Source organism: Phacochoerus africanus, chromosome 8, assembly GCF_016906955.1.
Source record: "Phacochoerus africanus isolate WHEZ1 chromosome 8, ROS_Pafr_v1, whole genome shotgun sequence".
NCBI lineage: Eukaryota > Metazoa > Chordata > Mammalia > Artiodactyla > Suidae > Phacochoerus > Phacochoerus africanus.
Genome location: NC_062551.1, coordinates 61434272 through 61461827, shown reverse-complemented (window position 1 = coordinate 61461827; position 27556 = coordinate 61434272). Strand labels below are relative to the sequence as shown.

At 48.5% G+C, this 27556-nt stretch overlaps 1 protein-coding gene and 1 pseudogene across 4 annotated transcripts in view; one reads left to right on the top strand and one right to left on the bottom strand.

Moving 5' to 3' along the window:
* LOC125132904 (zinc finger protein 548-like) overlaps window positions 1–3397 on the bottom strand; it is a 42824-nt gene extending 39427 nt beyond the window's left edge. The window contains exons 1-2 of one of the 4 annotated variants that reach the window (XM_047790758.1): window positions 3350–3368; window positions 2871–2924 (exon numbers count right to left, since the gene is read on the bottom strand). Coding sequence is in view for 1 of the 4 variants with exons in the window: in XM_047790761.1 (XP_047646717.1) it covers window positions 2871–2993 (123 nt within the window). In the remaining 3 variants the exon portion in view is untranslated. Of the gene's footprint in view, window positions 1–2870; window positions 3076–3349 lie in introns of those variants that run through there. The other 3 variants (XM_047790757.1, XM_047790759.1, XM_047790761.1) reach the window with 3 other exon arrangements.
* An 83-nt stretch (window positions 3398–3480) lies between these two features.
* Window positions 3481–10655, top strand: LOC125132906 (zinc finger protein 548-like; annotated as a pseudogene).
* Window positions 10656–27556: the final 16901 nt, after the last annotated feature.

Genomic DNA, 27556 nt, shown 5'->3' with positions numbered 1-27556 from the left:
TTCCTCCAAAACCTGATGCATAGCTGTCCTTCTGTCCACTGCGCTGGGGCTGTCTGCGACCTGGACACGGCTCCTCAGTTCCAGACCTGTGTTCCTTTCTTTTTCTTTCTCTCTCTCTTTTTTTTTTGTTTTTGTTTTTTTTGGCCATGCCTGTGGCATGTGGAAGTTCCTAGGGCAGGGATCAAACCCACACCACAGCAGTGACCCAAGCGACTGCCGTGACAATGCTGGACCCATATCATGCTGAGCCAAAAGGAACTCCACATTGTTTCTGCTTTTTAAGGTTTTCAGAGACTGTGATGTACATTAACTATCAGCAATTACTATAGGTAAGGAGTTCTTGTGGCTCAGCGGTCAATGAACCTGACTAGCAGCCATGAAGATGTGGGTTCGATCCCTGGCCTCGCTCAGTGGGTGAAGGATCCGGCGTTGCCATGAGCTGTGGTGTAGCTCGCAGAGGCGGCTGGGATCCCGCATTGCTGTGGTTGTGGCGTAGGCTGGCAGGTTCAGCTCCCATTGGACCTCTAGCCTGGGAACCTCTATATGCCGTGGATGAGGCCCTAAAGGGACAATAAAACAAAACAAAAAAAAACCCATAACACTATAGGTAAATTAACATTACAATCAATTTTAATAAACGGTCCCCATGTTTAATTTACTGAACATATTCATTTACTTTTCTCTTTTTACTTTTTCAGCCGCCCCTTGGAAAATGGAGTTCCAGGCCAGGGATGAGTTCTGATCTACTCCACTGCAGCTGTGGCAATGGTAGATCCTGTAACCCACTGTGCCAGACCTGGGATTAAACCTGTGACCTAGCGCTGCAGAGATGCTGCTGATTCCATTGCCACCGCAGGAACTCCTGAATGTATTCATTTCTAATCGCCTCTCAATGTGTAAATATTTTTAAATTAAAAAAATCTTTATGGCTGCACTTGGGGCACATGGAAGCTCCTGAGCCAGGGACTGAACCTGAGCTGCAACTGCGACCTACACTACAGCACTGCCAGATCCTTAGCCCACTGTGTCTGGGTGGGGATCAAACCTACGCCTCCACAGCGACCCAAGCTGCTACGGTTGGATTTTTTTTTTTCCATTTTTGGACACCTGTGGCATATGGAATTCCTGGGCCAGGCATCAGATCCAAGCCACAGATGTGACCTACACTACAGCAACACCAGATCCATTAACTCACTATGAGGGATCAAACCCTCATCCTGGCGTTACAGAGACACCATGGATCTCATTGTGCCACAGCAGGAACTCCTGTAGTAGGATTTTTAAGCCACTGTGCCACTGCAAGACCACTGGTTAACTGATATCTTGATTCGTGTTTCATACATTGTGAATTCAAGGAGTTGCCGGGAGAGTCTCAGCAGGCAGGGCTGTTGCTTTTCCTTTATACAAACAAGCCAGTTTCCTGTTTGCAAAGATCCCCTCCAGTGTACCTGCAGGATCCACTCACTATAGCACTTTCATTCCTCTTGCCCTGAGTGGTGGAGGGCGCGAGCCAGCAGTGTGCTTGTCGGGAACGCAACTCCTCCACAAAGCTGGCTATTTCTTGGACCTGCAGGGGTGAGTCTACATTTCCGTACACCTCCATCTCCACCCAGGCCAACAATTTGCCACAATCAAGCATCCTTTTCTAAAGACACAGGACAGAACACCTCCTGAGCTGGATAGGTTCCTTTACGGAGGGAACATCAGGGATGAAGAAACCCCTAGGCCCTAAGCTGAGAGTCTCAGCTCTTCTCCCACTTCAAGGCACATCAAAAGTGGCATCCTTGAGACACTTTCTCCTCAGTCCCATTCCCAAGTCATGCTCTGGTCCAGCCCACACCCTCCAGCCCTGGAAGAGCCTCAGCCCAGCAGCCAGATCTTTATGTCCACATACGCATGGGATGATCCCTCAAGCTCAAGAGAGGGCAGGAGCTCTCATCTAAAATTCCTCTCAGGATCTTCGCGCTGGAACATGCTCCTTGCCATGACTTCCCCAACTCAACTCTTTCAGGTCAAAACAAACAAACAAACAAACAACAAAACAAAACCTTGAAATGGTCTTTTACTCCCTACTGCTGCTCACAGCTGTAGGTGGTGCATGACCAAGTCCTGTAGACTCTAGGGATGAAATCAAGGCAGAATTTCATCCAATCACGCATGTCCCACGACCTCCCTGTCTTAAGGTAATTTTCCAGGAGTCTGTCGTGGTGGTCTTCTCCGCAGTCTCCCTGCCGACATCGCACTCGGTTTTCCAATTTTTTTTTTTTCTGTCTTTTTAGGGCCCCGCCCGCGGTATATGGAGGTTCCCAGGCGAGGGGTCAAATCAGAGCTGATGCCGCCGGCCTATGCCAGAGCCACAGCAATGCCAGATTCGAGACGCGTCTGTGACCTACACCACAGCTCACCGCAACCCCGGATCCTTAACACATTGAGCGAGGCCAGGGATCGAACCAGAAACCTCATGGTTCCTAGCCGGATTCGTTTCCGCTGCGGCACGACAGGAACTCCCGGTTTTCCAAATTTTAAACTTCTAACTGGACACGGTCATATCATCGCCGCTCCTTTCACAACGATCCGTAGATTCCAGCGGCTCAGGCTGACGTTCCAGGGGAGACACTTCCTACCCTCTGGCCCCGATACAAGACACCCCGGGTTGCCCCAATGCTGCTGACTCCGTGCACCTGCCAGCCGCGCACAGGCGGCCCCAGCCAACTCTCGCCCGCACCCCAGCCACCCGAGACCGCCCTCTGCTCTGGACTCTGGGGCTGACCCGCAGGGAACTAAGCGGACGCCTCTCGGTCCGAATTTGGTCCTCGGAGGCGGGAGTCAGGCCGGGTGGGGGCGCAGGAGACACAAGACCCACGACCCACCTGAACCGGGCTCAGCGGCGCGGCCTCCGCCACCTGCAGTAGGAAGAGCGGGACCTGGGTAGGCAAGAAGAGGGGCGGGAACAAGACCACAGCCATAAACTCAGGGCTCGGGGGGATTCGCATTCTCCCGTGGTCGGCGGGGAACGCGCCTCTCCTTACACGTTTTAAAGCACTTCAGGAGTTCCCGTCGTGGCGCAGTGGTTAACGAATCCGACTAGGGACCATGAGGTTGCGGGTTCGGTCCCTGGCCTTGCTCAGTGGGTTAAGGATCCGGCGTTACCGTGAGCTGTGGTGTAGGTTGCAGACGCGGCTCGGATCCCGCGTTGCTGTGGCTCTGGTGTAGGCCAGTGGCTACAGCTCCGATTCGACCCCTAGCCTGGGAACCTCCATATGCCGTGGGAGCGGCCCAAAGAAATAGCAAAAAGACAAAATAAATAATATAAATAAACAAAGCACTTCAGCAGCTAATCCAGACTCACCTTCCCCCAAAATGGAAAAGAAACACCACTTGGGAGACGCCCCGGAAGTCCCGCCCCCAGATGATGCAGCCAATGAAAGCTTAGAAGGACGGGGTGAGTGCGTGCGCGTGTCGGGGCGGGACTTCCTGTCTCGTATTCGGGGATTTGTGCAAGTTCCGCATCCCGGGCTTCCGCGTTGCTTGGTGGGCACTTGGGAAAAGGGAGGAAAGAGCTGGCGGAGAGGCTTAGGGATGATCCCTGCCCAGATTGATGCTGCGTCTCCCGGCCCCCACCTGGCCCGACTTCCAGCTCTGAAGATCAAACTCGAACGGAGGGGCGTGTGGTCAGTTCCCTGCGGGTCAGCCCCAGAGTTCAGAGCAGAGGGCGGTCTCGGGAGGGTCGCCCTTTCAGCCAGGTGGCTGGGGTGCGGGCGAGAGTTGGCTGGGGCCGCCTGTGCGCGGCTGGCAGGTGCACGGAGTCAGCAGCATTGGGGCAACCCGGGGTGTCTTGTGTCGGGGCCAGAGGGTAGGAAGTGTCTCCCCTGGAACGTCAGCCTGAGCCGCTGGAATCCACAGATCGTTGTGAAGGGATGAGATGACCGTCTCCAGAGTTATAAGACAGGGTGAGATGTAGGCGGGGAGACTGCGGAGGAGACGACCACGATAGAACCAAGGAGAATTAATTATGGTAGGGGTGGACTGGGGTGGTTTCGGGACAGGGGAAATACGAAGAGATTCTCCTTCAAAGAAGGAGCAGTTGGATTCCCTGATTTATAAAATACGATTGTAAGCAAAGGCGGGAATGAAACACCATCCCAAAGTTTTTGCCCGAATATCTGAAAAAGCACGTAGATGGGCAGGTTGGTGCAATGAGCAGGCTCAGGGGCTAAGAGGTTGAGTTGTTCTTGGACATGTTGGTCCCGAGATGTTTCGAGATCACCATATGGTTCACCAAATGGAGACACTATACATGGAGGAGAAGGTAAGAGTCTGGAAGCAGAGGAAGGAGGCGGGAGGGGAGACCTCAAAGGAGTGGCGGGTGTGGACGGGCCAGGGTGTGGCCTGGGGATGGGATTGAGGAGGCACTCTTAGGACTGTTACTTGAGATGGACCCTGTGGTGAGGGAGGGCAGGACATGGGGGGCAGGTGTCCGCATCCCTGATGGGCCACAGACAAGAGCAGGCCTGGCGCAGGAGGATCGTGGCCTGTGTGAAGAAAAGGAGGGCTGGATGGGACGGGGCGCTTCCCTGCAGTGTGTGCTGGTGTGGGTCCTCCACTTGCAGGCTCTGCTGAGCCCAGGGCCACTTGAGATAGAACAAGGGGAAGGCGGGCCAGGCTGGCGCAGCCACTGCGTCCTAGACCAGGGCCCTGCCGCCTCACCTCCACCCCCGAGGGCCAGAGAAGTGGTCCCCTGCTTCAGTCAAGGGCTCCCCACTGGCTCCCTTTTGAGGCTGACTTAGTAGGTAGGCCGGGTTGCTGAATGGACTAATAGCTGACTTACCTGCTCAGTCCCTTCCACAGAGTTCATTAACTATGTGTATGAAACAGTAGTTCCTACTGTGGCTCAGCAGGTATCCATGAGAGGACGGGTTCAATTCCTAGCCTCGCTCAGTCTGTGGCATAAATTGCAGATGGAGATGTGGCTCAGATCTGTTGTTGCTGTGGCTGTGCTGTAGGCCTGCAGCTGCAGCTCCATTTCAACCCCTAACCCAGGGAACTTCCATATACCGGAGGTGTAGCTGGTTTAAAAAAAAGTATGAAACTCTTTTTTTTTTTTTTTTTTCTTGGTCTTTTCTAGGGCTGCTCCTGTTGCATATGGAGGTTCCCAGGCTAGGGGTCTAATTGGAGCTATAGCTGCCAGCCTATGCCACAGCCACAGCAACTCGGGATTGGAGCCATGTCTGCAACCCACGCCACAGCTCACGGCAATGCCAGATCCTTAACCCACTGAGAAAGGCCAGGGATCGAACCCGCAACCTCATTGTTCCCAGTCGAAATCGTTAACCACTGCGCCACAATGGGAACTCCTCTTTTTTTTTGTTGTTTTTTGTCATCTTTTCTAGGGCTGCACCCGCAGCATATGGAAGTTCCCAGGCTAGGGTCTAATGGGAGCTGTAGCCACTGGCCTACACCAGAGCCACACCAACACGGGATCTGAGCCTTGTCTGCAACACACACCACAGCTGATAGCAACGCTGGATCCTTAACCCACTGAGCAAGGCTAGGGATCGAACCCGCAACCTCATGGTTCCTAGTCGGATTCGTTAACCACCGAGCCACGATGGGAACTACGAAATATTTATTAATTTAAACATTAATTAGGAGTCCCCTGGTGGCTTCGTGGGTGAAGCATCTGACATTGTCGCTGCTCTGGCACTGGTTCCATCCCTGGCCCAGGAACTTCTGCATGCTAAGGGTGAGGCCAAAGGGGAAAAAAAGATTAAAAAAATAAATAGGCGGTCCCAATGTGCCTCATCAGGGTAGAAACCTGCCTAGTATCCATGAGGATGCAGGTTTGGTTCCTGGTTTTGCTCGGTGGGTTAAGGATGCAGAGTTGCCACAAGCTGCATCGTATGATGCAGATGCAGCTCAGATCCTTTGTTGCCCTGGCTGTGGTATAGGCTGGCAGCTGCAGCTTTGATTACATCCCTAACTCATGAATTTGTATAGGCTGCAGGGGAGGCTCAAAAAAAAAAAAAAAAAAACTAAGTAATATTCCTCAAAATACATACACACAGGCAATTAGAAATGATCCTATATACTCAATTAAATTTATGCAAACATTTGTAATTGGCTCTGCGTTGAATTACCTCTAGATATTTGGTTACAATGTAAAGTTTTATTTATGGCTACCTCTGAAATCTTAAAAAGAAGTGAAAATTTAAGACCTCACATTTCAAAACGCTATCACTTCATTTGCTCTGAAAACACAAACAAGTTCCCATTGTGGCTCAGTGGGTTAGGAACCTAACTACTATTCATGAGGATACAGATTCCATCCCTGGCCCTGCTTAGTGAGTTAAGGATCTGGTATTGCCACAATCTATGGTGTAGGTCACAGACGTGACTCATATCTGGTGTGGCTGTGGCTGTGGTGTAGACTGGCAGCTGTGTCTCTGATTTGACCTCTAGCCTGGGAACTTCCACATGCTTCTGGTGCGCCCCCCGCCCACTCGAACACACACACAAAAAAAGCGGAGAAAAAAATGTGTACACAACTGTGGACTCCGTGGACAGTCATAGGTGATACATGGTATGAATTCCTTCCATTAGATACTAACGTGAGCCCCATGAGGTTGGAAGCATTTTATCCCCATAAGCCTTTACTTTCCCCTGAAGCTCAGGGAGTCCTTCTCCAGGGTCACCCAGCTGGTAAGAGGCAGTACTGTTTTCTGAGGAACTGAGCTGAGGCTGTCAGCCGCGGTCCAGGGCAAGGAAGGGTGGCCCAGCTCGGCTATAGGGTCCTACATTGTTACCTGTGTCTTATGGCTTCCTTCTTCCCCCAGGGCCCCATGGCAGCGGCAGAAATGCTTACGGACCCAGAACAGGTGAGTGGAGGGTCACCCTGCTACGCAGGCCCCCAGGGAAGGGTAGTGTCCCACGACCTGTGTCCCTTCTCCTTCTCCTGCGTCTGTAGACCTCGTGCTTTCCCCAGGCTTGGGGTCCTGTATTTAGTCTCAGGTATTCTGGAACAGTTCCATTTCTGACACCTGATGGGGTGAGACGGGGCAGGGCCTCCTGACCACAGGATGCAAAAGGTTCACACAGCTGCAGGTGAGACCTGGCGGGCAAGTTCAGGGAACTGCAGGTCTCTGTTACATCTGGTGGAAATGGGAGCTGGGGGAGCAGGACACAGGTCTCAGATCTCAGAGAGGTCCTGGTCCCCCAAGCTCAGGTTGGTGGGTAGTGGGTGAGTTTGAAGCAGAGGAGGAAGGTGCCATGACCCAGGTTTGGACGGGCTTCCTCTGGCTGCAGGTTGGAAGAAGGCAGGGAAGGGGTGGGGGAGAGTGGAGGCAGGAATACCTGGGGGCTGCTGCCCACAGGGCCTGGTTCCTGCCCTGGGCTGATGAGCAGGGGAAGTACTGGCTTGGGGGTGAGAGTGATCACGGAGCAGGTTCAGGGTGTGGGCTCTTGGCTTGGCCGTTCCCTTAGCCCCGTAACTCACGGCTGGCAGGTGGATGAATACAGAATCCACAGAAGGACAGTTAAAAGCAGAAGCTGTTCATGAACCACTCTTCCCGTTCTGGCAGGGCCGTGTGGTCTTTGAGGACGTGGCCATATCTTTCTCCCAGGAGGAGTGGGGGCTCCTGGATGAGGCTCAGAGACGCTTGTACCATGCCGTGATGACGGAGATCTTGGCACTTCTGACCTCGCCAGGTAAGGTGTGCACTCTCGGCCTGTGTCCTGGGCTGGGCTCTGTCCTCACGCTGAGGCCATGGGTCCCCCTGCCTTCCAGTCTCCTGGCCCCTGTGGTGTTGGTGCCGGGGCTGGACCGTGTGTACAGGGTCATCCTTCTCCCCAAGCAGCCCTGTCTCTCCTACTGTCTGAATGCTTGTAAGACGGGACTGAGGGGTCAGAAATCTGGATCTGGTCTCAGACGCCCTCAGCCTGGCCTGTCCCCGGGTGAGTCACTCGGTCTAGATGCTTGGACCTTGGTGCCGAGGGCGTCCCCTTCTCTTGCTGACATTCCTTTCAGGCACCAACCTAACTGCTCATTTGGGGACCACAGGTTGTTCCCCAGTCTCCCCTGTGAAAGTCTTATGATTTCAGGGTGGTGGGTGTCCTGTGTTTGATCTTGTCTGCATGTGTGCTGGCCTCTCCCTTTCCTGTCTCTCACCCAGGACTGGCCTCTCTCAGGCGCCACGTCAGTGCTCACCTGGGGCAACGGGGCAGCCCCTGGGTACCTGCTAGTGTGGGTTTTACAACATCAGTGGCCAGAGATGCTCAAAAGTGCACGACTTTGTTGCAGGGTGGCTGGGAAAGGGTGTGGACAGGGCTGGGTCCTGTGTTCCCCGTTGGTTGATGGTGAACCACCTCATTTCTGCCTTCTCTTCCCCATTTTTGTTTCTTCTGCCACACTGCACGCACACCAGTGTGGCCCTGACTTGTCACATGTTCTGTCTCATTGCTCCCTCTGCAGTGATGCTCATTTGACTGTGTGTAAGGTGTTGTGACGTCTGCACATATTCTCATTGCATTTCGTAGTCAGGTGTTTCTAGGTCTAGACACAGCCTCCTCCAAAGAGCTCACTAGTCCCCAGTAGCCAGAGGTGTGTTGAGAGCCATCTGCAGAGCACTGACGTGCAGTCCTGTCGCTCCCCCCGGCTACGGTCTGAATGTTTATGTCGCCCCAGAGTTTATCTGTTGCAAACCTCCTGCCCAGGGCGACAGTGTTAGGAGGTGGGGTTCGGGTTTATCAGGGGCCTGGTCATGGAGGCAGAGTCTTCATGAGTGGGGGTCCGTGCCCATATGATGGACCCCACACAGCTTCCCAGCTCCTCCTCTGTGCGAGGACACAGGGAGACGTCTGCCACCCAGAGGAGTGCAGACTGGCCTCGGGTTCCAGCCTCTGCAAGTGGGCGAGAGATTTCTGTTCTTCAGAGGCCAGCCTGTCTGTAGTACTTTGTATAGCTGCCCAAACAGACCGAGAGTGTACCTCTTTCTCCTCTCCTGACCTGTGTCAGGGCTCTCTCATCATGGGAGCTGCCCAGGTCCATCTCAGCACAGCAGGCCCTCCTGTCGTGGGCTCTGGTCCTGGGTGTGTCACTTCTGATCCGCTGCCCTTCCCACCAGAATCACCATGCACTTCACCAGCATTTCTCTGCCACAGGTTGTTGGCATGGAGCCCAGGATGAGGAGGCACGATCTGAGCAAGCTCTTTCTGTGGCAGTGTCGCCAGCCAGGACTCCAGAGCCAGATCCATCCACGAGGACGGCCCGGCCATGTGAGATGTGTGACCCACTCTGCAAATGCCTTGTGCGCCTGCCCAAGCAGGATGGAATGTACCCTGATCGAGGGCCACACGGTGGTGCGACAAACCTTTTCCAGCAGGAAAAGCATCAGGTTAGAGATAAACTTTCCAGAAGGGATGAGGGGCAGCCTTCCTGTCTGACAAAGAGCAGCGTTCACATAGCAGATGGGACCTCGACGTGCACAGGGGATGGGAAGGACCTCCCAGGCATCACAGGCCTCCTGCAGCAGCCGGGCCCTCACAGTGTGGGGAAGCCACACAGGGACACTGTGTGTGGGGACGCCTTTGGTGGTAGACAGCGTGACTACAGGTGCACTCAGTGTGGGAAAGCCTTCAGCCGAGAAAAGATACTTGTTGAGCACCAGAAAATCCACACTGGAGCAAGGCTTTATGAGTGAAGCATATGCAGGGAATTCTTCAACTACAATGCCAATTTCATGAAACATCAGAGCATTCACAATGGACATAGCCCTAATGAGTGCCAAGAATGTGGGAAATTCTTTAGATATAACTAGAGACTGGTAAAACACGAGAGAATTCACACTGGAGAAATACATTAAGAGTGCAGTGAATGTGGGCAGTCTTTCAGCTATAATTCCACATACATTGGACATCAGAGAAGTCATGCTGTTTGAAGGCCTTATAAGTGCAGTGAATGTGGGAAATTCTTTAAGCATATCTCCACACTCAATAAACATCAGAAAGTTTACAGAGAAGAAAGGCCTTATAAGTGTAGTGTATGTGGAAAATTCTTCAGGTATAATTCTGTATTCATTAAACATCAGAGAGTTCACCCTAGGGAACAGCCTTGTGAGTGCAGTGAATGTGCAAAATTCTTTAGGTACACATCCACACTCATTAGACATCAGAGAATTCATACTGTAGAGGGGCCTTATGAGTGCAGCTTGTGTGGAGAATTCTTTAAGTACAAGTCCAGGCTTGTTAAACATTGGTAAAACCATCCTGGACAAAAGCCTTTAGGTACCACTGCAGACTCATCATACATAAGAGAATTCACAGTGGAGAAAGGTCTCGAGTGCAGTGACTGTGGGGAATTCTTTCAGTATAGCTCCAACCTTGTTACACACTGGAGAAATCACACTGGAGAGAGGCCTTATGAGTGTAGTGAATGTGGGAAAGCCTTTAGCCACAAGAGTATACTTGTTCAACATCAGAAAACCCATATTCAAGAAAGGCCTCATGAGTGCAGTAAAGGTCAGAAAGCCTTCACTAGGAAATTCCACCTCATTCATTACCAGAAAGTCCACAATGAAGATGAAGTGGGTGCCTTTAATGTGGAGAATTCTTCAAATACAACTCAACCTTATTAAACAGAGTTCACAGTCATAAAAACCTTACCAGCTCAGAGAATATGGTAAATTCTTTAGGTACTACCCCAAACTCCCTACACTGGAGAAGCAACTTATCAGCTGATATTGGCGTGGGTCTTATGAGTATAGAAAATATTAGAAACTGTTGGTACAGCTCCCCCCTCATAGTATACCAAGAGTTCACACTGAAGGAACGCCTTCTGAGTGCAGTGAATGTAGCTGAATCTTTACGTGCAACTTTAGCCCCAGTATACATCAGAGATTTCATGGTGGAGAAAGACCTTAGAAGTGCAGTGAATATGGGCTTATGTACAAGCACTACTTCCACATCACTCAGCACCAAAAAGTTCACACCAGAGGGAGAAGTGCAAATGGGGAAAGACTTCACAAAACGCCTGCTCCAATCCTTAAGAACTAATCCTTTTTTAAATAAATGTGCTTGTTTTTTTTTTTTTTTTTGTCTTTTTATGACCGCTCCCAAGGCATATGGAGGTTCCCAGGCTAGAGGTCTAATCGGAGCTGTAGCTGCCGGCCTACACCACAACCACAGCAATGCCAGATCTGAGCCACGTCTGTGACCTACACCACAGCCACAGCAATGCCAGATCCAAGCCACATCTGTGACCTACACCACAGCTCATGGCAGTGCCGGATCCTTAACCCACTGAACGAGGCCAGGGATTGAACCCGTAGCCTCATGGTTCCTAGTTGGATTTGTTTCCACTGCACCACATCGGGAACTCCAAAAAAAAATATTTTTGATTGTGAGAAAATAGTTGTAACAAAGTGTACCATCAACCTTTCTTCCACTGCTTCTGCATCATATGAAAGATCCCAGGCCTGGGATGGAACCTGTGCCACAGCATCAACTTGAGCCACAGCAGTGACAATGCTGGCTCCTTAATCACTAGGCTACCAGGAAACTCCAGCAGTAAATCTTTTTTTTTCCTACCTTTTTAAGAGTTTTGTATGTTTAAAAATTCACACGTTTGTGCAGCTCATCTCCAGAATTCTTTACATCTTGCTCAAATGAAACTGAACACCCATCAAACAACATCTCTTCCTCTACCCTCCATAGTGGACCTGTCTATGAATTTGGTAACTCAGTACTCTTTATGTAAGTGTAATCTATACATTTTTCATCTCTCTGTGACTTGTTTATTGAGCTTAACTTCCCCAGGTTGAAGCATTTGTCAGAATTTCCTTATATTTTTTCTTTTTCAGCCACACTCGGGACATATGGAAGTTCCTGGGTCAGGGATCGAATCCAAGCCCCAGATGCAACCGAGACCACATCTGCACCAATGCTGGATCCTTAACCCACTGACCAGGCCGGGAATGGAACTATCCCCTGCACAGACACAAGCCAGATCATTAACCCCCTGCACCACAATGAGAACTCCAGGATTTCTTTCTCTTTTTAGAAGGAGTCAGAATTGACTCACCTAAGACATCAGACAGGGTACTAATGGAGTCAGTACTACTTTGCCAGATTTTATAATATTTGTAGAGGAAGAGAGAGAGATTTTACATGGAATCTTTACTATGAGGTACACTGAGACACTGAAACACATTAAACTGCATTTATTAAGAATGTAAAATGTATCTTCACGTATGTGTGCACAATGGCACCATCACCAAAGTCATAGTAATGAACATGTACAGATAGAGTTTCCTACTAGCCCCTGTGTAGTCTTTTTCTGTCAGCCCTAGCCACCTGCCGTCTCTACGTAGACACTGAACTTTGTATTTTCTAGATTTTTTTTTTTTAATGGCCACACCTGCAGCATTTGGAAGTTCCTAGGCCAGGAACTGTACCCCCACCTCTGCAGCAGTCATTTTTTTTGTTTCGCTTTTGTTTTTGCCTTTTTGCCTTTTCTAGAGCCACTCCCATGGCATCTGGAGGTTCACAGGCTAGGGATCCAATCAGAGCTATAGCCGCCAGCCTATGCCACAGCCACAGCAACGCAGGATCCGAGCCACATCTGTGACCTACACCACAACTCATGGCAATGCTGGATCCTTAACCCACTGAGCGAGGCCAGGGATCGAACCTGCAACATCATGCCTCCTAGTCGGATTTGTTAACCACTAAGCCACAACGGGAACTCCTGCAGTCAGATTATTAACCCACTGCTTCATGGTGGGAATTCCTTGGATTTTATATAAATGGAATCCTACAGTTACTCTTGTATGGCTGCTTTCACTAAATGCATCAATATATATATTTAATATTATCCATCTTGTGCATGCAACAGCATGGCTTCAAATAAGTATAAGCAAGGCCCTATTATATACTAGAGCTGCATGCTCTGACAATCACTCTGAGAAAAAGGTGTTTAAAGTGGGAATTTCCTGGTGGTCAGTGGGTTAAGGATCTAGCATTGTCACTGCAGTGGCTTGGGTCACTGCTGTGGTGCAGGTTCGATCCCTGGCCCAGGAACTTCCACATGCTGTGGGGTGTGGGAAGAAATCTTCCTAATGTATTTTCTAAGCCCTAAGGAAACTATAAGTTGGGAAAGCGCTTTTTTGTGCTGATGTGGGACTTAGCCATGAGTAACTGTAAGTGAGGGGCTGGAGGGAACTGGCTCCGCAAGTCATGCATTCACCGAGAGGACACGGTGTCGACTTTGGAAAACCGGGTCAGCTCAAGTCAGAAGACTGCTTGAGCAGGCACTGACTGATCCTCGAGATGCTATGCATAGGAGGTCCCGTCGTGGCACAGTGGTTGACGAATCCGACTGGGAACCATGAGGTTGCGGGTTCGATCCCTGGCCTTGCTCAGTGGGTTAAGGACCCGGCGTTGCCGTGAGCTGTGGTGTAGGTTGCAGACGCGGCTTGGATCCCACATTGCTGTGGCTGTGGTGTAGACCAGCGGCTACAGCTCCAATTAGACCCCTAGCCTGGGAACCTCCATGTGCCACAGGAGCGGCTCCAGAAAAGGCAAAAAGACAAAAAAAAGAAAAAGATGCTATGCATAGATAGCTGACCCCAGCCTTATCATGCCCTTGAGATACAGAATGTTGGAGTAGAGGTCAGAGTTCAAATACAATGTGACTGGATGGAGGCAGAGGGCCTTGGGGTTTCTATTTTCTCACATTTTTTATATTCCTGAGAGCACAATAAAGAGGATGAGGCATCGTCATTTGAGGCTCTTGATCCATGAGGTCCTGAGCCCCCCCCAGCCCATCTTTAAACTTTACTTGGTCTATATGTATTTAATATTTCTTAAGCTTTGCAGCGCCCACCCTTCACCCCCCCACCCCTGTTCGCTGGGCTGGTCTTGGCAAGAGCCGCCCAATGTGGGGCACGGAAGACAAGGACTGCAATGACAGCAGAACAGAATTTATGGGAGCACTGCAGAGCCCTGAGAGGAAAAAGAAGGGAGGCCTCTGAAAATTCCTGCCAGTAAGTCAAATAAGCTCTCAGGTACATTTGGGGAAATAATGGAAAATAACTTTGGGTCTGAAATACATAGACCTTACTTCTGCCTTTTGGGGCAGCTCCTGAAGGCAGGTGGAGCAAAAACAAGTAAAAGTAGATTTTTGGCTGGAATCTAATATACAGCACAAATGAACATTTCCACAGAAAAGAAAATCACAGAGTTGGAGAATAGACTTGTGGCTGCCCGGGGGGAGAGGGAGGGAGTGGGAGGGATGGGGAGCTTGGGGTTAATGGATGCAAACTGTTGCTCTTGGAATGGATTTACAGTGAGAGCCTGCTGTGTAGCATTGAGAATTATGTCTAGAACCTTACATCGCAACACAATAGGAGGAAAAAGTATGTATACATGTGTGTGTAACTTGGTCCTTATGCTGTACAGTGGAAAAAAAATAATAATAAATTTTTTAAAAAGTAGATTGTTGGAATTATTACAGACAATTGAGAAACACTGTACTTGGTTTCCAACTTTGGGAATGTTAGACTTGAAAACATGGGAAAAAGTTGGCAGTGCATTTAAAAAGTTATATAGTAAAGAAGTTCCTATGCCCAGTATTGATCTGGTCAACCCCGGGGTTGGTTAAATCGGTACTGGAGGCTTTGCAGACCCCTGAATGTTCAGATGACAGTCAGTATGAGGATTCTGTACACCCAAGAGGGGAGCCCGAATATGTGGTCCCTGAAAAGGCTGCTCAGCGGGAAGTATTTAATTTGGAACCAACAGCTCCAGTCATGAATTTCTTCTGCCTCCTCCTCTCCTGTGACTTTGGTTAAACCAAAGGGTGGAGCGCTGGCATTTCCAGCAGTGTTGGAAGGTCCACCAGCAACTGGAAAACCTATTCTTCCTTCCATTCAAAAGGACATTTTGCAGGCAAGACAGGAAGGTGACTTAGATGCAATGCAGGTGGCCTTCCCAGTCACTATTCATCAAAGAGTGGCTCCTGCGGTAGATCCTGACAATCCAAATGGAGTTTATGAGGCAGCGCAGGAGGCATTTCTGTTCAAAATATTAAAGGAATTGAAACAATCTGTTTATAGTTATGGTGTAAACTCCCCATTTCCTATGGGAATAATTCAGGGACTAGCAGAAGGTAAGAGACTAATTCCCACCGATTGGGCGACTCTAGCACATACAGTATTGGCTCCTGGAGAATTTCTGCAGTTTAAAACATGGTGGCATGATCATGCTGAGACTATGGCTGCCCATAATCAGACTAGAAAAATTCCCGTCTCTTTGGATCAGTTAACAGGAGTAGGCCACTGGGGACGTGTACAGGAGCAGGTTTTTAGGGAGGATATTGCCACTGAGCAAGTTAGGAGATGCTGCCTACGAGCCTGGGAAAAGATTGAGGCTCAAGTCCATGTTCCAACTTCATTTCAGAAAATTATACAAAGGCCTAAAGAAGCTTATACTGAATTCATAGCCCGCCTCCAGGAGGCCATTAGATGGCAGGTCACCAATGCAGAAGTGGCTGATACTATTTTGCCATTGATGGCATTCGAAAAGGCGAATACTGATTGTAAAAGGCCATGGGAAAAGTTAAAGGGAAGGGAACATTAAATGGTTATGTGTGGATTATGTCAGTGAGTTGGAACAGGACGGCTGTTGCAATGGCAGGCCACAATGACGGCTGAAGCAATGGCAGGCCTGAAACTAAAAAAACCAATTTTCAGAAAAGTGTTTTAATTGTGGAAAGCCCGGACACAAAGAAACGATGTCGACAAAAAGCGAGGATGCCTAATTATAATAACAGTGGTCCAGTTCAAAGCCAGTCCAGAGAACAGAAACAACCTTGGCTATGCTCGAGGTGCAGAAAGGGATGTCACTGGTCTAGCCAGTGCCATTCTGCTTTCCATAAAGGTGGCACCCCCTTGACGGGAAACTCCCAGAAGGGCCAGCTCCTAACCCCGTTACCCAAGGGAGGCTTCCCCATCGAAAATCAAGCCAGACAATCTCCGTGCTCCGAAACGCATTGGAACTATCCCCTGCCACAGAGGAAGTGCAGCAATAGATCTCCCTTGTGTGAAGGATCAGATCGTGATGCCTAGTGATAGCCCCATTCTTATTAAGACAGGGATCACTGGGCCTCTACAAGAAGGAATGGCAGGATTAGTGCTGGGAAGATCTAGACTTATCTCACAATACCTCTCCATCCAGAGGATAAGGGGGTACGAGTACATACTGGAATGATAGACTGTGATTATCAAGGAGAAATTCAAGCAGTGGTTTCCACCAGAGTGCCATGGAAAATAAAGAAAGGGGATAGAATAGCCCAATTATTGATCCTGCCATACTGCAAAGTAGGAAATTCAGATATAGTGCAAGGGAAAAAAGGGCTTTGGGAGCTCAGGATGAATAGGAGTTTTTCTGTCTGAGAAAATTCTCGAACAACGGCCAACTTGTAATATAACATTAAATGGCAAAGTTTTTATGGGTTTGCTTGATCCCGGAGCAGATGTCTCAATCATCAGCCGGCATCACTGGCCTCGTAACTGGCCTACTGACCCCACTGACATTGATGTTACTGGATTAGGGAAAGCTCAAGGACTGTTGCAAAGCTTGTAAATATTACCTTGCACTGGGCCTGATGGTCAGCCAACTAAGTTACAGCCACACACAGCAGATCTGCCCATCAATTTATGGGGAAGAGACCTTTTACAACAATGGAATGCAGAAATTCATATCCCTCCATTCGATAAATACATCCACAAAGTCAGAATATGCTTTTGAAACAAGGTTATCAACCTGGACTTGGCCTGGGGAAATACCATTAAGGAAGGGCGTATCCTACTGAGACACACACAAAAAAGTATAGGTCAGGTCTTGGATATCAGCCTTTTCAATAGAGGCCACTGCTTGTAAAAGTGATGTCCCCTCTGCTGAGCCTTTACGATTGAAATAGAAAACCCAGACACTGGTTTGGGTTGAGCAGTGGCCTCTAACTAGAGAAAAGCTAGACAAGTTGAAGGAGCTCACTGCTGAACAATTAGCTAAAGGACATACAGAAGAGTCATTTAGTCCTTGGAATTCTCCAGTTTCTTAATGTTTCCCATTAAGAAAAATTCAGGAAAATGGCCGTTGTTGACAGATCTTAGAGGGTAAATGCAGTTATTCCACCTATGGGGGTGTTACAACCTGGCCTTCCATCTCCTAGTGTGATCCCTGCCGATGGGCCGCTAATAGTTATTGATTTGAAGAATTTCTTTTTTATAATACCTCTCCATCCAGAGGATAAAGAAAAACTTGCATTTTCAGTGCCTGTCTTAAATAACAGCCCCAAGAAAGAGATTCCAATGGAAAATGTTGCCTCAAAGCAAGTTAAATAGCCCTACAATATGCCAGTATTTTGTGTCCCGGGCTATAAACCAGTCCAAAGAGAATTTTCAGATTGTTACACTGTTCATTAAATGGATGGTTCTTTGTGCAGCTCCCTTAAAGGAACGGATCGCGACGGTGTATAAAGCTTTACAATTATGTCTTGATCAAGCAGTTTTAATGATAGCTCCTGAGAAAGTCCAATCTGAAAGTCCATATCAATATTTAGGGACAATAGCAGAAAGTAGAACTTAGAAAAGATCAAATACAGACATTAAATGATTTGCAGAAATTATTAGGGGATATTAATTGGCTTTGACCCTGTACAGGGACACCCATCTATGAGACATCCAATTTGTTTGCTCTGCTATGGGGAGACTCAAAGATAAAGAGCCCGAGAACACTGACCTGAGAGGCCTTAAAGGAATTAAAATTGATCGAAAAGAAAACACAGATTTCTTGGGAGTTCCCATCGTGGCTCAGTGGTAACAGCACAGCTCCGATTAGACCCTAGCCTGGGAACCTCCATATGCTGCGGGTGCAGGCCTAGAAAAGATAACAAAAAAAAAAAAAAAGAGAGAGAGAGGAGTTCCAGTCGTGGCACAGTGGTTAACGAATCCAACTAGGAACCACGAGGTTGCAGGTTCGATCCCTGGCCTTGCTCAGTGGGTTAAGGATCCGGCGTTGCCGTGAGCTATGGTATAGTTCGAAGATGGGGCTCGGATCTTGTGTTGCTGTGGCTCTGGCGTAGGCCAGACCCCTAGCCTGGGAACCTCCATATGCCGTGGGAAGCGGCCCTAGAAAAGACAAAAAGACGCTATGCATAGATAGCTGAGGACAGCCTTATCGATGCCCTTGAGATACAGAATGTTCGAGTAAAGGTCAGAGTTCAAATACAATGTGACTGGAGGCAGAGGGCCTTGGGGTTTCTACTTTCCCACATTTTTTACATTCCTGAGAGCACAATAAAGACGATGAGGCATTCGAGGCTCTTCATCCTTGAGGTCTGGAGTCCCCGGTTCGATCTTTAAACTTCACTCTGTCGACATGGCTTTCTCTTGTCGCTGTTCAACATTTCTTAAGCTTGGCGTTCCCGTCGTGGCTCAGTGGTTAATGAATCCGACTGGGAACCATGGGGTTGCAGGTTCAATCCCTGGCCTCGCTCACTGGGTTGGGGATCTGGCGTTGCCATGAGCTGTGGTGTGGGCCACAGATGCGGCTTGGATCCTGAGTTGCTATGGCTGTGGTGTGGGCTGGTGGCTACGGCTCCGATTGGACCCCTAGCCTGGGAACCTCCATATGCCACGGGTGCAGCCCTAGAAAAGACAAAAACAAAAAAACATTTCTTAAACTTTGCAGCACCCGTCCTTTGCCCTGCTTTCTGAGGTGGTCTCAGCAGTGGGGATGGCAAAACAAAGTGGGAAAGTGAAGCTTAAATTAGTAAATTTAAATTCATTTCCTGGGGAGTTCCCATTGTGGCGCAGTGGTTAACGAATCCGACTAGGAACCATGAGGTTGCGGGTTCGGTCCCTGCCCTTGCTCAGTGGGTTAACGATCCGGCATTGCCGTGAGCTGTGGTGTAGGTTGCAGACGTGGCTCGGATCCCGCGTTGCTGTGGCTCTGGCGTAAGCTAGTGGCTACAGCTCCGATTCGACCCCTAGCCTGGGAACCTCCATATGCCACGGGAGCGGCCCTAGAAAAGACAAAAAAAAAAAAAATTCATTTCCTGGAGTTCCCATCATGGCACAGTGGTTAACAAATCCGACTGGGAACCATGAGGTTGTGGGTTCGGTCCCTGCCCTTGCTCAGTGGGTTAAGGATCCGGCGTTGCCATGAGCTGTGGTGTAGGTTGCAGACGCGGCTCGGATCCCGCGTGGCTGTGGCTCTGGTGTAGGCCGGTGGCTACAGCTCCGATTCGACCCCTAGCCTGGGAACCTCCATGTGCCGCGGGAGCGGCCCAAGAAATAGCAAAAAAAAGGACAAAAAAGAAAATAAATTCATTTCCTTAGTAAATTATTACCTAAAAAAACTTTGAATCATCTGCCTAGTACACAGCTTCCACTGATATATCTTCCTAGATTTTTCTTATTTGACGTTTTTCTTGTACTGTCTTTCAGCTATGTCTTTGTGTCATAAAACTTCTTAGCACATTTTTTATGATTAATCATGTTGTTGTGGTAAAATACACAAAGTTTATAACCTACCATATTTAAGTGTTCAGTGAAGTAACTTGGCAGGAAAGGGCATGTGATAATTCACTCTCCTTTACAGAAAGGCTTCAGATTTTGAAGGAAATCCCAGCTAGGAATAAATATCCCAATAAAAGTATTGTTTATTGTGTTCCCACTATGGCTCAGCAGGTTAAGGACCTGATAATGTCTCTGTGACCTCGTGGATTCTATCCTTAGCCTCAATCAGTGGGTTAAGGATCCGGCGTTGCCACGAGCTGTGGTGTAGGTCACAGACTTGGCTCGGATCTGGTGTGGCTGTGGCTGTGGCTGTGGCCAGCAGCTGCAGCTCTGATTAGACCCCTGGCCCAGGAACTACCATATGCCAGAGCTGCAGCTGTAAAAATAAAAAACAGACAAACAAACAAAAAAAGGAGTTCCCTTCGAGGGGCAGTGGAAACCATGAGGTTGCAGGTTCGATCCCTGGCCTCACTCAGTGGGTTAACGATCCAGCATTGCTGTGACCTGTGGTGTAGGTCGCAGACACAGCTCAGATCCCACATTGCTGTGGCTCTGGTGTAGGCCAGCGGCTACAGCTCCGATTAGACCCCAAGCCTGGGAGCCTCCATATGCGTGGGTGCAGCCCTTAAAAGGGCAACAGACAAAAAAAAAAAAAACAAAAGAAAAAAAAAGTTGTCACTAGGTTGGAATAAAGTCACTAATTATCAAAACCTCTGCAGTCTCCTTCATGCCATGTCTGGGGTGTTTTCTTGCACACTGAGGGTCATGAAACAGCCTCCAAAACTTCAGTCTACACGTATTTGACAAGGAACAAGATAGGTGACAGCTATGAATGGACAGAGAGTGTCATTGTGATATACTGTGTCCCTCTGTATAGATCTGGCAACTTGCTGTGCTTCACAGATGGAAATAACAGGTCCTGAACCTTTCTGGGCTTTTCTAGGCCCACTCTCCAAAGACGGGAGCGTCTCCTTTAAGAGTAAGCAAGTCCCCAACTGGAGTCAGGAATTCCTTTGCCCAGTGTTACTGTGGCTACGTCTTGCCTTAAAAAAAAAAAAAAATTAAGGAGTTCCCATCATGGCACAGCAGGAACAAATACGACTAGGAACCATGAGGTTGTGGATTTGATCCTTGGCCTCACTCAGTGGGTTGAGGATCCAGTATTGCTGTGAGCTGCGTGCATACGCGGCTTGGATCTGGTGTTGCTGCGGCACAGGCCGGCAGCTACAGCTCTGATTAGAGTTCTAGCCTGGGAACCTCCATATGCCACAGGTGCTGCCCTAAAAAGACAAAAAATTAAAAAAAAATTGTTTGGCTGCACCTGTGGCCCTTGGAAGTTCCTGGGCCAGGTACTGAACCTGTGCCACAGCAGAACCCAAGCCACAACAATGACACCAGATCCCTAACCCACTGAGCCTCCAGGGAACTCCCCCTTTGCATTTCATAGGCCAGGTTGGAAGTCACTTACTCTGTGAGAGACAGTGGGTAGTGGCAGTAAACCACATTACCCAGAAGTCTTTTTGGTGCCAGGTCACCCAGGTGGCACAGCCTTCTGGGTGGAGTAGTTTCCACTACCTGCCTTACCTGGGCCCTCTAAGAACATCGCTCATTGGTCATTCCGGGTTGTAGATAAAGGGCAAGGGAGGACGTGAGGGTCTGGGGAATGGAATTCTGGGGCTAAAAACCTGGTGGGGCTTTGCTGGCTCTTAAAGGAGTTATGCTCAGATTTCCTTGCAATGCAGCCTAGGTTACATCATAGAAATGTTTAGACCTGTTATTTCAGACCCCGTGAATCATGGCAAATTTCCAAAGACTGCACCTAGAAAGGGATGCCCCATCCCGTAATACTTTTTTTGTTTTTGTTCTTTTAAAGAACTTATTTATTTTGTCTTTTTGCCTTTTCTAGGGACATTCACACGGCATATGGACGTTCCCAGGCTAGGGGTCTAATTGGAGCTGTAGCTGCCGGCCTACACCACAGCCACAGCAACTCACTCGGGGTCTGAGCCATGACTGTGACCTACACCACATCTCACGGCAACGCCGGATCCTTAACCTACTGAGCAAGGGCCTGCAACCTCATAGTTCCTAGTCGGATTCATTAATCACTGTGCCACGATGGAACTCTGTAATGTTTGTTACTCGGCATCCTCTCATAGCCGATGGCTCTCTTGCTGCTTGTCAAAAACATGTATGCTCCCAGAGTTCCCTATTGTGTCTCAACTGTAATGAACCCAACTAATATCCAAGAGGATGTGGGTTCGATCTCTGGCCCCGCTCAGCGAGTTAAGGATCTGGCACTGCCATGGGCTGTGGTGTAGGTCACAGACACAGCTCAGATCTGGTATGGTTGTCATGTAGGCCAGCAGCTGCAGCTCTGATTTGACCCCTAGCCTCAGACCTTCCATATGCCACTGGTGCAGCCTTAAAAAGAAAAAAAAAAAAAAAAAAGTACGCTCCTGCTTTTTATGTGTAGGTTCACTCAAGTGCACTATGAAAAGCCCCCAGACAGGGCTTAGGATAGGGAGCTTGGAGAAGGGATGTCTGTGGACACCAGAGCAGTTAGAAAGGGTTACAGCATGTCCCTGGTTCCCACAGAAAACAACTGTCCTCCCCAGAAGAGTCAGTGGTGTGTTCTAACCTAGTGAACGATCTTACTATTAATACCAGATAACATTACTTCACATCTGAGATACACTCCCAATTCTTTTAAGAATGTGAAACCTGGAGTTCCCGTCGTGGCGCAGTGGAAACGAATCCAACTAGGAACCATGAGAGTGAGGGTTCAATCCCCGGCCTCACTCAGTGGATTAAGGATCTGGCGTTGCTGTAAACTGTGGTGTTTGTGGTGTAGGTCACAGACACAGCTCGGATCTGGTGTGGCTGTGCTGTAGGCCAGCAGCTGTAGCTCCTATTAGACCCCTAGCCTGGGAACCTCCATATGCCATGGGTGCGGCCCTAAAAAAAAAAAAAAAAAAAAAAAAAGACAAAAAGAACGTGAAACTTCTCAAAAAGATGAGGAACTTATCACATGTCATATTCTGCCAGGATAGTGTATTCCTTTCTGAAATCTGACCACGTGTGCAAAGGGGCCATCCTGTCCCTGACATAAAGGTTTGGGATTCCACGATTTCTTCCTGCTGGAAGATGATTTCTCATTTCACTTGTAATTGCAGCAACAGCATCCACAGGAAGTTGGGATCATCTCTGGAAAAACCCTTGCTCAAGGTAGATCACTAAGTATTATTAATAATAATTTTTTAGTTTTTCAGTGAAAGTGGCAGAAATGATTCTCGAGAAATTTATCTGTTGACAGTGGGGGGAAAAGTTAAGAAATCAGTGAAGCTTGAGCAAGAGCCACTGAGTCAGAGAACGAAGCTGAGACGTAAAGCTTGAGGAAACCTTAGCCACACTCAAGAGTTTGGATCCAAAATGTGATTTATTTTTAATGCTTGAAAACATTATGCATTAATAGCTTGGAGAGAGAAGTAAATACAACACTTAAAAAGAGCTGCCGCGGTAAAATGAATAAAGAAGTTGTGCTGTTGTGTATTTACTGATCTACAAATGTTCAGTGAGCACAAGGTTTCAGGTGTGAGAGCAGGTGCATGACAGACATCGGGAATAGGACTGCAGCTGTTCTGTGTATACAGCACATGTCCTGTGTCCTGTATTGACACTGTTAGAACACCCTAAATATGCTGTATCTAGCTTCTAACAACATACTAGAAAAACTCAGTAGTTAGACCTATTTTTCTCTCAAGGTAACTGGCAATTAAATCACTTAGTGGCAACATTAGCTTATAAACACAGCCCCATAAATAAACCTTCAGGGCAATGCATTATGGTCTTTGCTGAGGGTTTGCCTAAGGAAGAACAAAAGAGGGAACTAAAATTTAAAGTGTTTATTTTTCGTAACGGGAAAGGCAAAGACCAAATTCCCAAATTCCAAAGTCTTGAACAAGAAACCACAGTTTTTTAGAGATAACTTCAGATGATCTTTGAAAGCCAGCCTGTTAAGAGCCTCACCCCAGCCAACTCAAGGTTCTGAAAATTCGCAAATAACTGAGGAGTCCCAACCTTCTAAAATTCGGCCAATCAGTGTTCAGGCCCCCTAGGTGACAGCCAATCAGCAAGTACCTCAGTATAGCAACGCTGCTTCAGAAACACTGCTAGTCAACTAGTACTGAGCAGAGTAACACACTGGAGACGACTCATCCTGAAACACGCCCATTAATGAAAGTTGGCCAACACCTGAAGGCAGCCTTCCCAAAAGCTTAAATGAGGGACACTGTCATATGAATGCGCTCGTGCTTTATTTTTTCCAGCTGCACTCATGGCAAGTTCCCACTCACAGAAGTTCTCAGGCCAGGGATCAAATCTGAGCTGTAGCTTCGACTTAGGCCACAACTGTGGCAACACCAATTCCTTAACCCATTGAACTGGCTGGGGAGTGAACCCGCACCTCCACAGCAACCCAAGCCACTAGAGGGACAACGCCAGATCCATGACCCATTAAGCCACAGCAAGAATCCCACTCTGGCTTTTTTTTTTTTTTTTCTTTTTAGGGCCGCACCCAAAGCATATGAAAGTTCCCAGGCTAGGGGTCAAATCGGAGCTACGGCTGCTGGCCTACTCCACAGCCACAGCAACATGGGATCCAAGCCTCGTCTGTGACCTACAACAGTTCATGGCAACCCCGGATCCTTAACCCACAGAGTGAGGCCAGGGATGGAACCCTCATTGTCATGGATCCAGTGGGGTTCGTTTTTGCTGAGTCACAACAGGAACTCCCAACTCTGGCATTTTTTGGAGATGACTGCCTGACTAGGGCTCTCCCTTACAGACATAAATTCCCTTTCTTAACTTATTTTTTGGTACCAGATACCACATTCAGTTTATTGTTAGCTCACAAATTTGCAGACCTTTCAATGTTCAGCCTTCGTTAATATTTATGAGTTAGTCATGAGTTAGGACTTCCGACAAACTGACATCGATGTAGTGAGACTAACAGGCAATGTTTTCTCTTTTTTTTTTTTGCCTTTTCTAGGGCCGCTCCTGTTGCATATGGAGGTTCCCGGGCTAGGGGTCGAATTGGAGCTGTAGCTGCCAGCCTACACCACAGCTTCAGTAACATGGGATCTGAGCCGCGTCTGCGACCTACACCACAGCTCATGGCAACACTGGATCCTTAACCCACTGAGCGAGGCCAGGGATCGAACCCGAAACCTCATGGTTCCTAGTCAGATTCGTTAACCACTGAGCCACAACGGGAACTCCAAGGTTTTCTATTCTTGTTGAACTTGCTACTATTTTTTGTGCAAACTGAACACAAAAATGCCATAATGCAAGTGTAAATTTTGAAATGAGTTTCCCGAGAGTGGGTATTCATTAAACATGGTAAAAGTCCTCTTCGAGATCTTTGTATGATACGCATGTGCTGATTCAATATTAAAAATGATGGAGAGGAGTTCCCATCATGGCGCAGTGGTTAATGAATCCGACTGGGAACCATGAGGTTGCCGGTTCGATCCCTGGCCTCCTCAGTGGGTTAGGGATCAGCATTACTGTGACCTGTGGTATAGGTTGCCAGTGCGGCTCAGATCCCGCGTTGCTGTGGCTCTGGCGCAGGCTGGCAGTTGTAGCTCCGATTCGACCCCTAGCCTGGGAACCTCCACATGCCACAGGAGCGGCCCTAGAAAAGGCAAAAAAAAAAAAAAATAAAAATGATGGAGAGAGGTAAATCAAGATTACTAACAGTTGAGCATGAGAGATGTATGATTTCCTCAAATAGTATCAAAGCAAGTGCAAAAATAATTTCAAAAAGGAGAAATTCAGATGAAGAATGTAAAACAGCTGTAAGGAGCTTCCTGCTGTCTCATCTGCCCTCCAGCTCACACTACCCTAGAGCCTTGTCTTCTTGCTCATCAATGTTCAGTGGATGAAAGAAACAAGATAAGCTGGGTGAATCCACTGCAGAGGGTGTTACAACCCGTTGTGATTACTGTGAAAGCCCCCCCCCACGCCCCCTGAGACCGTCTGCCTTCCAGTGCGGCACCCACACATGTCCCTGGGGCCTCGCTGCTCAGGACAACGTGAGTCTACCATGAGGACGTGGTAAATCAGCTGTGTTGTTTCTTGGCTTTTCCTTCTCAGTTTGACACTTGGGTTTTGTTATTAGTTCCCAGTTCTTTGAGATCCTTGGTGCATCAGGCCATTCCTTTTCACGCCTTTTTTGCAGTCCTTCGAGTTACTGCTTTTGCTGTGCTGTCTAAAAGTGTTTGTTGTGAGAAGCTGAATCCCAGGGTGGAACACAGGCACTGCCCGAAGCCCGTTGTGGAAGCCAGCCTCCCAGACCAGGGGTGAGCAGTTCTCACGATACTGGAGGCTACACGGACAAACTCTGCTCTGGGTCACCAATAAACTGACTTGGGTCTCCTTCCATCTTAAAATCTGTGTATTGAGAGCTGGGCTATAATCTAGACAGAGTATTATTTTCTGTGGTATCCACATGCTAGGGGATCACTGTGAGTCTATGGGGTGAGGAGGCCAACCATCCGGTTAGGGGCCTGAGGCCCAACAAGCATTACCTTTGTACCGACCATTTCATATTCCCGTTACAACCTTAATTCCCGTGCCTGTCTTTCTGCTACAGAATAGCATAACTGTACCTAGGATGATTTGGGCTTTCAATAGCTACTCGGGGGACACATAATTTGAACAAAAGGGTTAATTTTATTTTATTATTATTATTGCTTTTTAGGGCTGCACCCACAGCATACGGAGGTTCCCAGGCTAGGGGTCCAATCAGAGCGACAGCTGCCCGCCTACACCACAGCCACAGCAACATCAGATCTGAGCTGCATCTGCCGACCTACACCACAGCTCATGGCAACGCCTGATCCTTAACCCACTGAGCGAGGCCAGGGATCGAACCTGAAAACCTCATGGTTCCTATTCAGATTCATTTCCACTGTGCCACAACGGGAACTCCCTGAACAAAAGGGTTAACTTTAAAGGCACCTTGGAAAACAAAGTTTGTAAGAATTCTCAGGCCAAACAGAGAGTATTTTTTTTTATTAGTATGGAGAGGCCTCCAAATTAAATTCTGAAATAAAAATGACATTGCTAGAAGAGTCTTTGGCCAAAACTAATGAACTAATGAGCAAGTCGACAAACTAGAGCAGAACCAAAGGAGACTCATTCCACTAGCAAATCCACCCTCTCTGTCCTCCAGCTGCCTCCCATATCCAGCTCTCTCTCCTCCCCCCGAGCCTTCTGACCCCTTCTCCCTCCTCTTTCCTTTGCTAAGACCCTTCCCAAGCCCCGGATCCACAGAATGCAACGGAGCAAAAGGGCCCACGGGCATGCTGCACAGAAGCCAAACTGGCATTTATGCCAAAGTGACACTGGGAGACAAGTCTCAGACCCACTCCAACTTGGTCTTTTTTAGCCGACCCCACAGCCACAGCAACAGCAGATCTGAGCTGCATCTGTGACCTACACCAGAGCTCACAGCAACCCTGGATCCTTAGCCCACTGTGTGAGGCCAGGGATCAACTCTGTGGCCTCGTGGATGCTAGTCAGATTCGTTTCCACTGAGCCGCAATGGGAATGCCCTCCAACCTGGTCTTTGAGTTAGGGGATTCTAAAGGGCAAAAACAACGATGCTGGGGTTAATCTTGTGACGTTTCTTAAGGTTCGGGAGTCAGGATGCCTATGAGTTATAAGTCGCTGGTGTGGTGCTCCAGGACCTGCAAGTTCTGGTAGCTCATCCGGCAAGAGAAACCACCCGGGTCTGTATGTTAATGATGTCATCAACAACAGAAGTTTTAGCCATTTGACTCCGGCTGATAAGTGTTCAGTTACCACAGGATTGAGGTCAGAGGGGACAAGAAAAAGCATGGTTTTGGATAGAGAGGTTAAATCATAACCTCATCAGCGAAACTTGGTTTTAAGGGGACTCAGTTTCACAACATTTT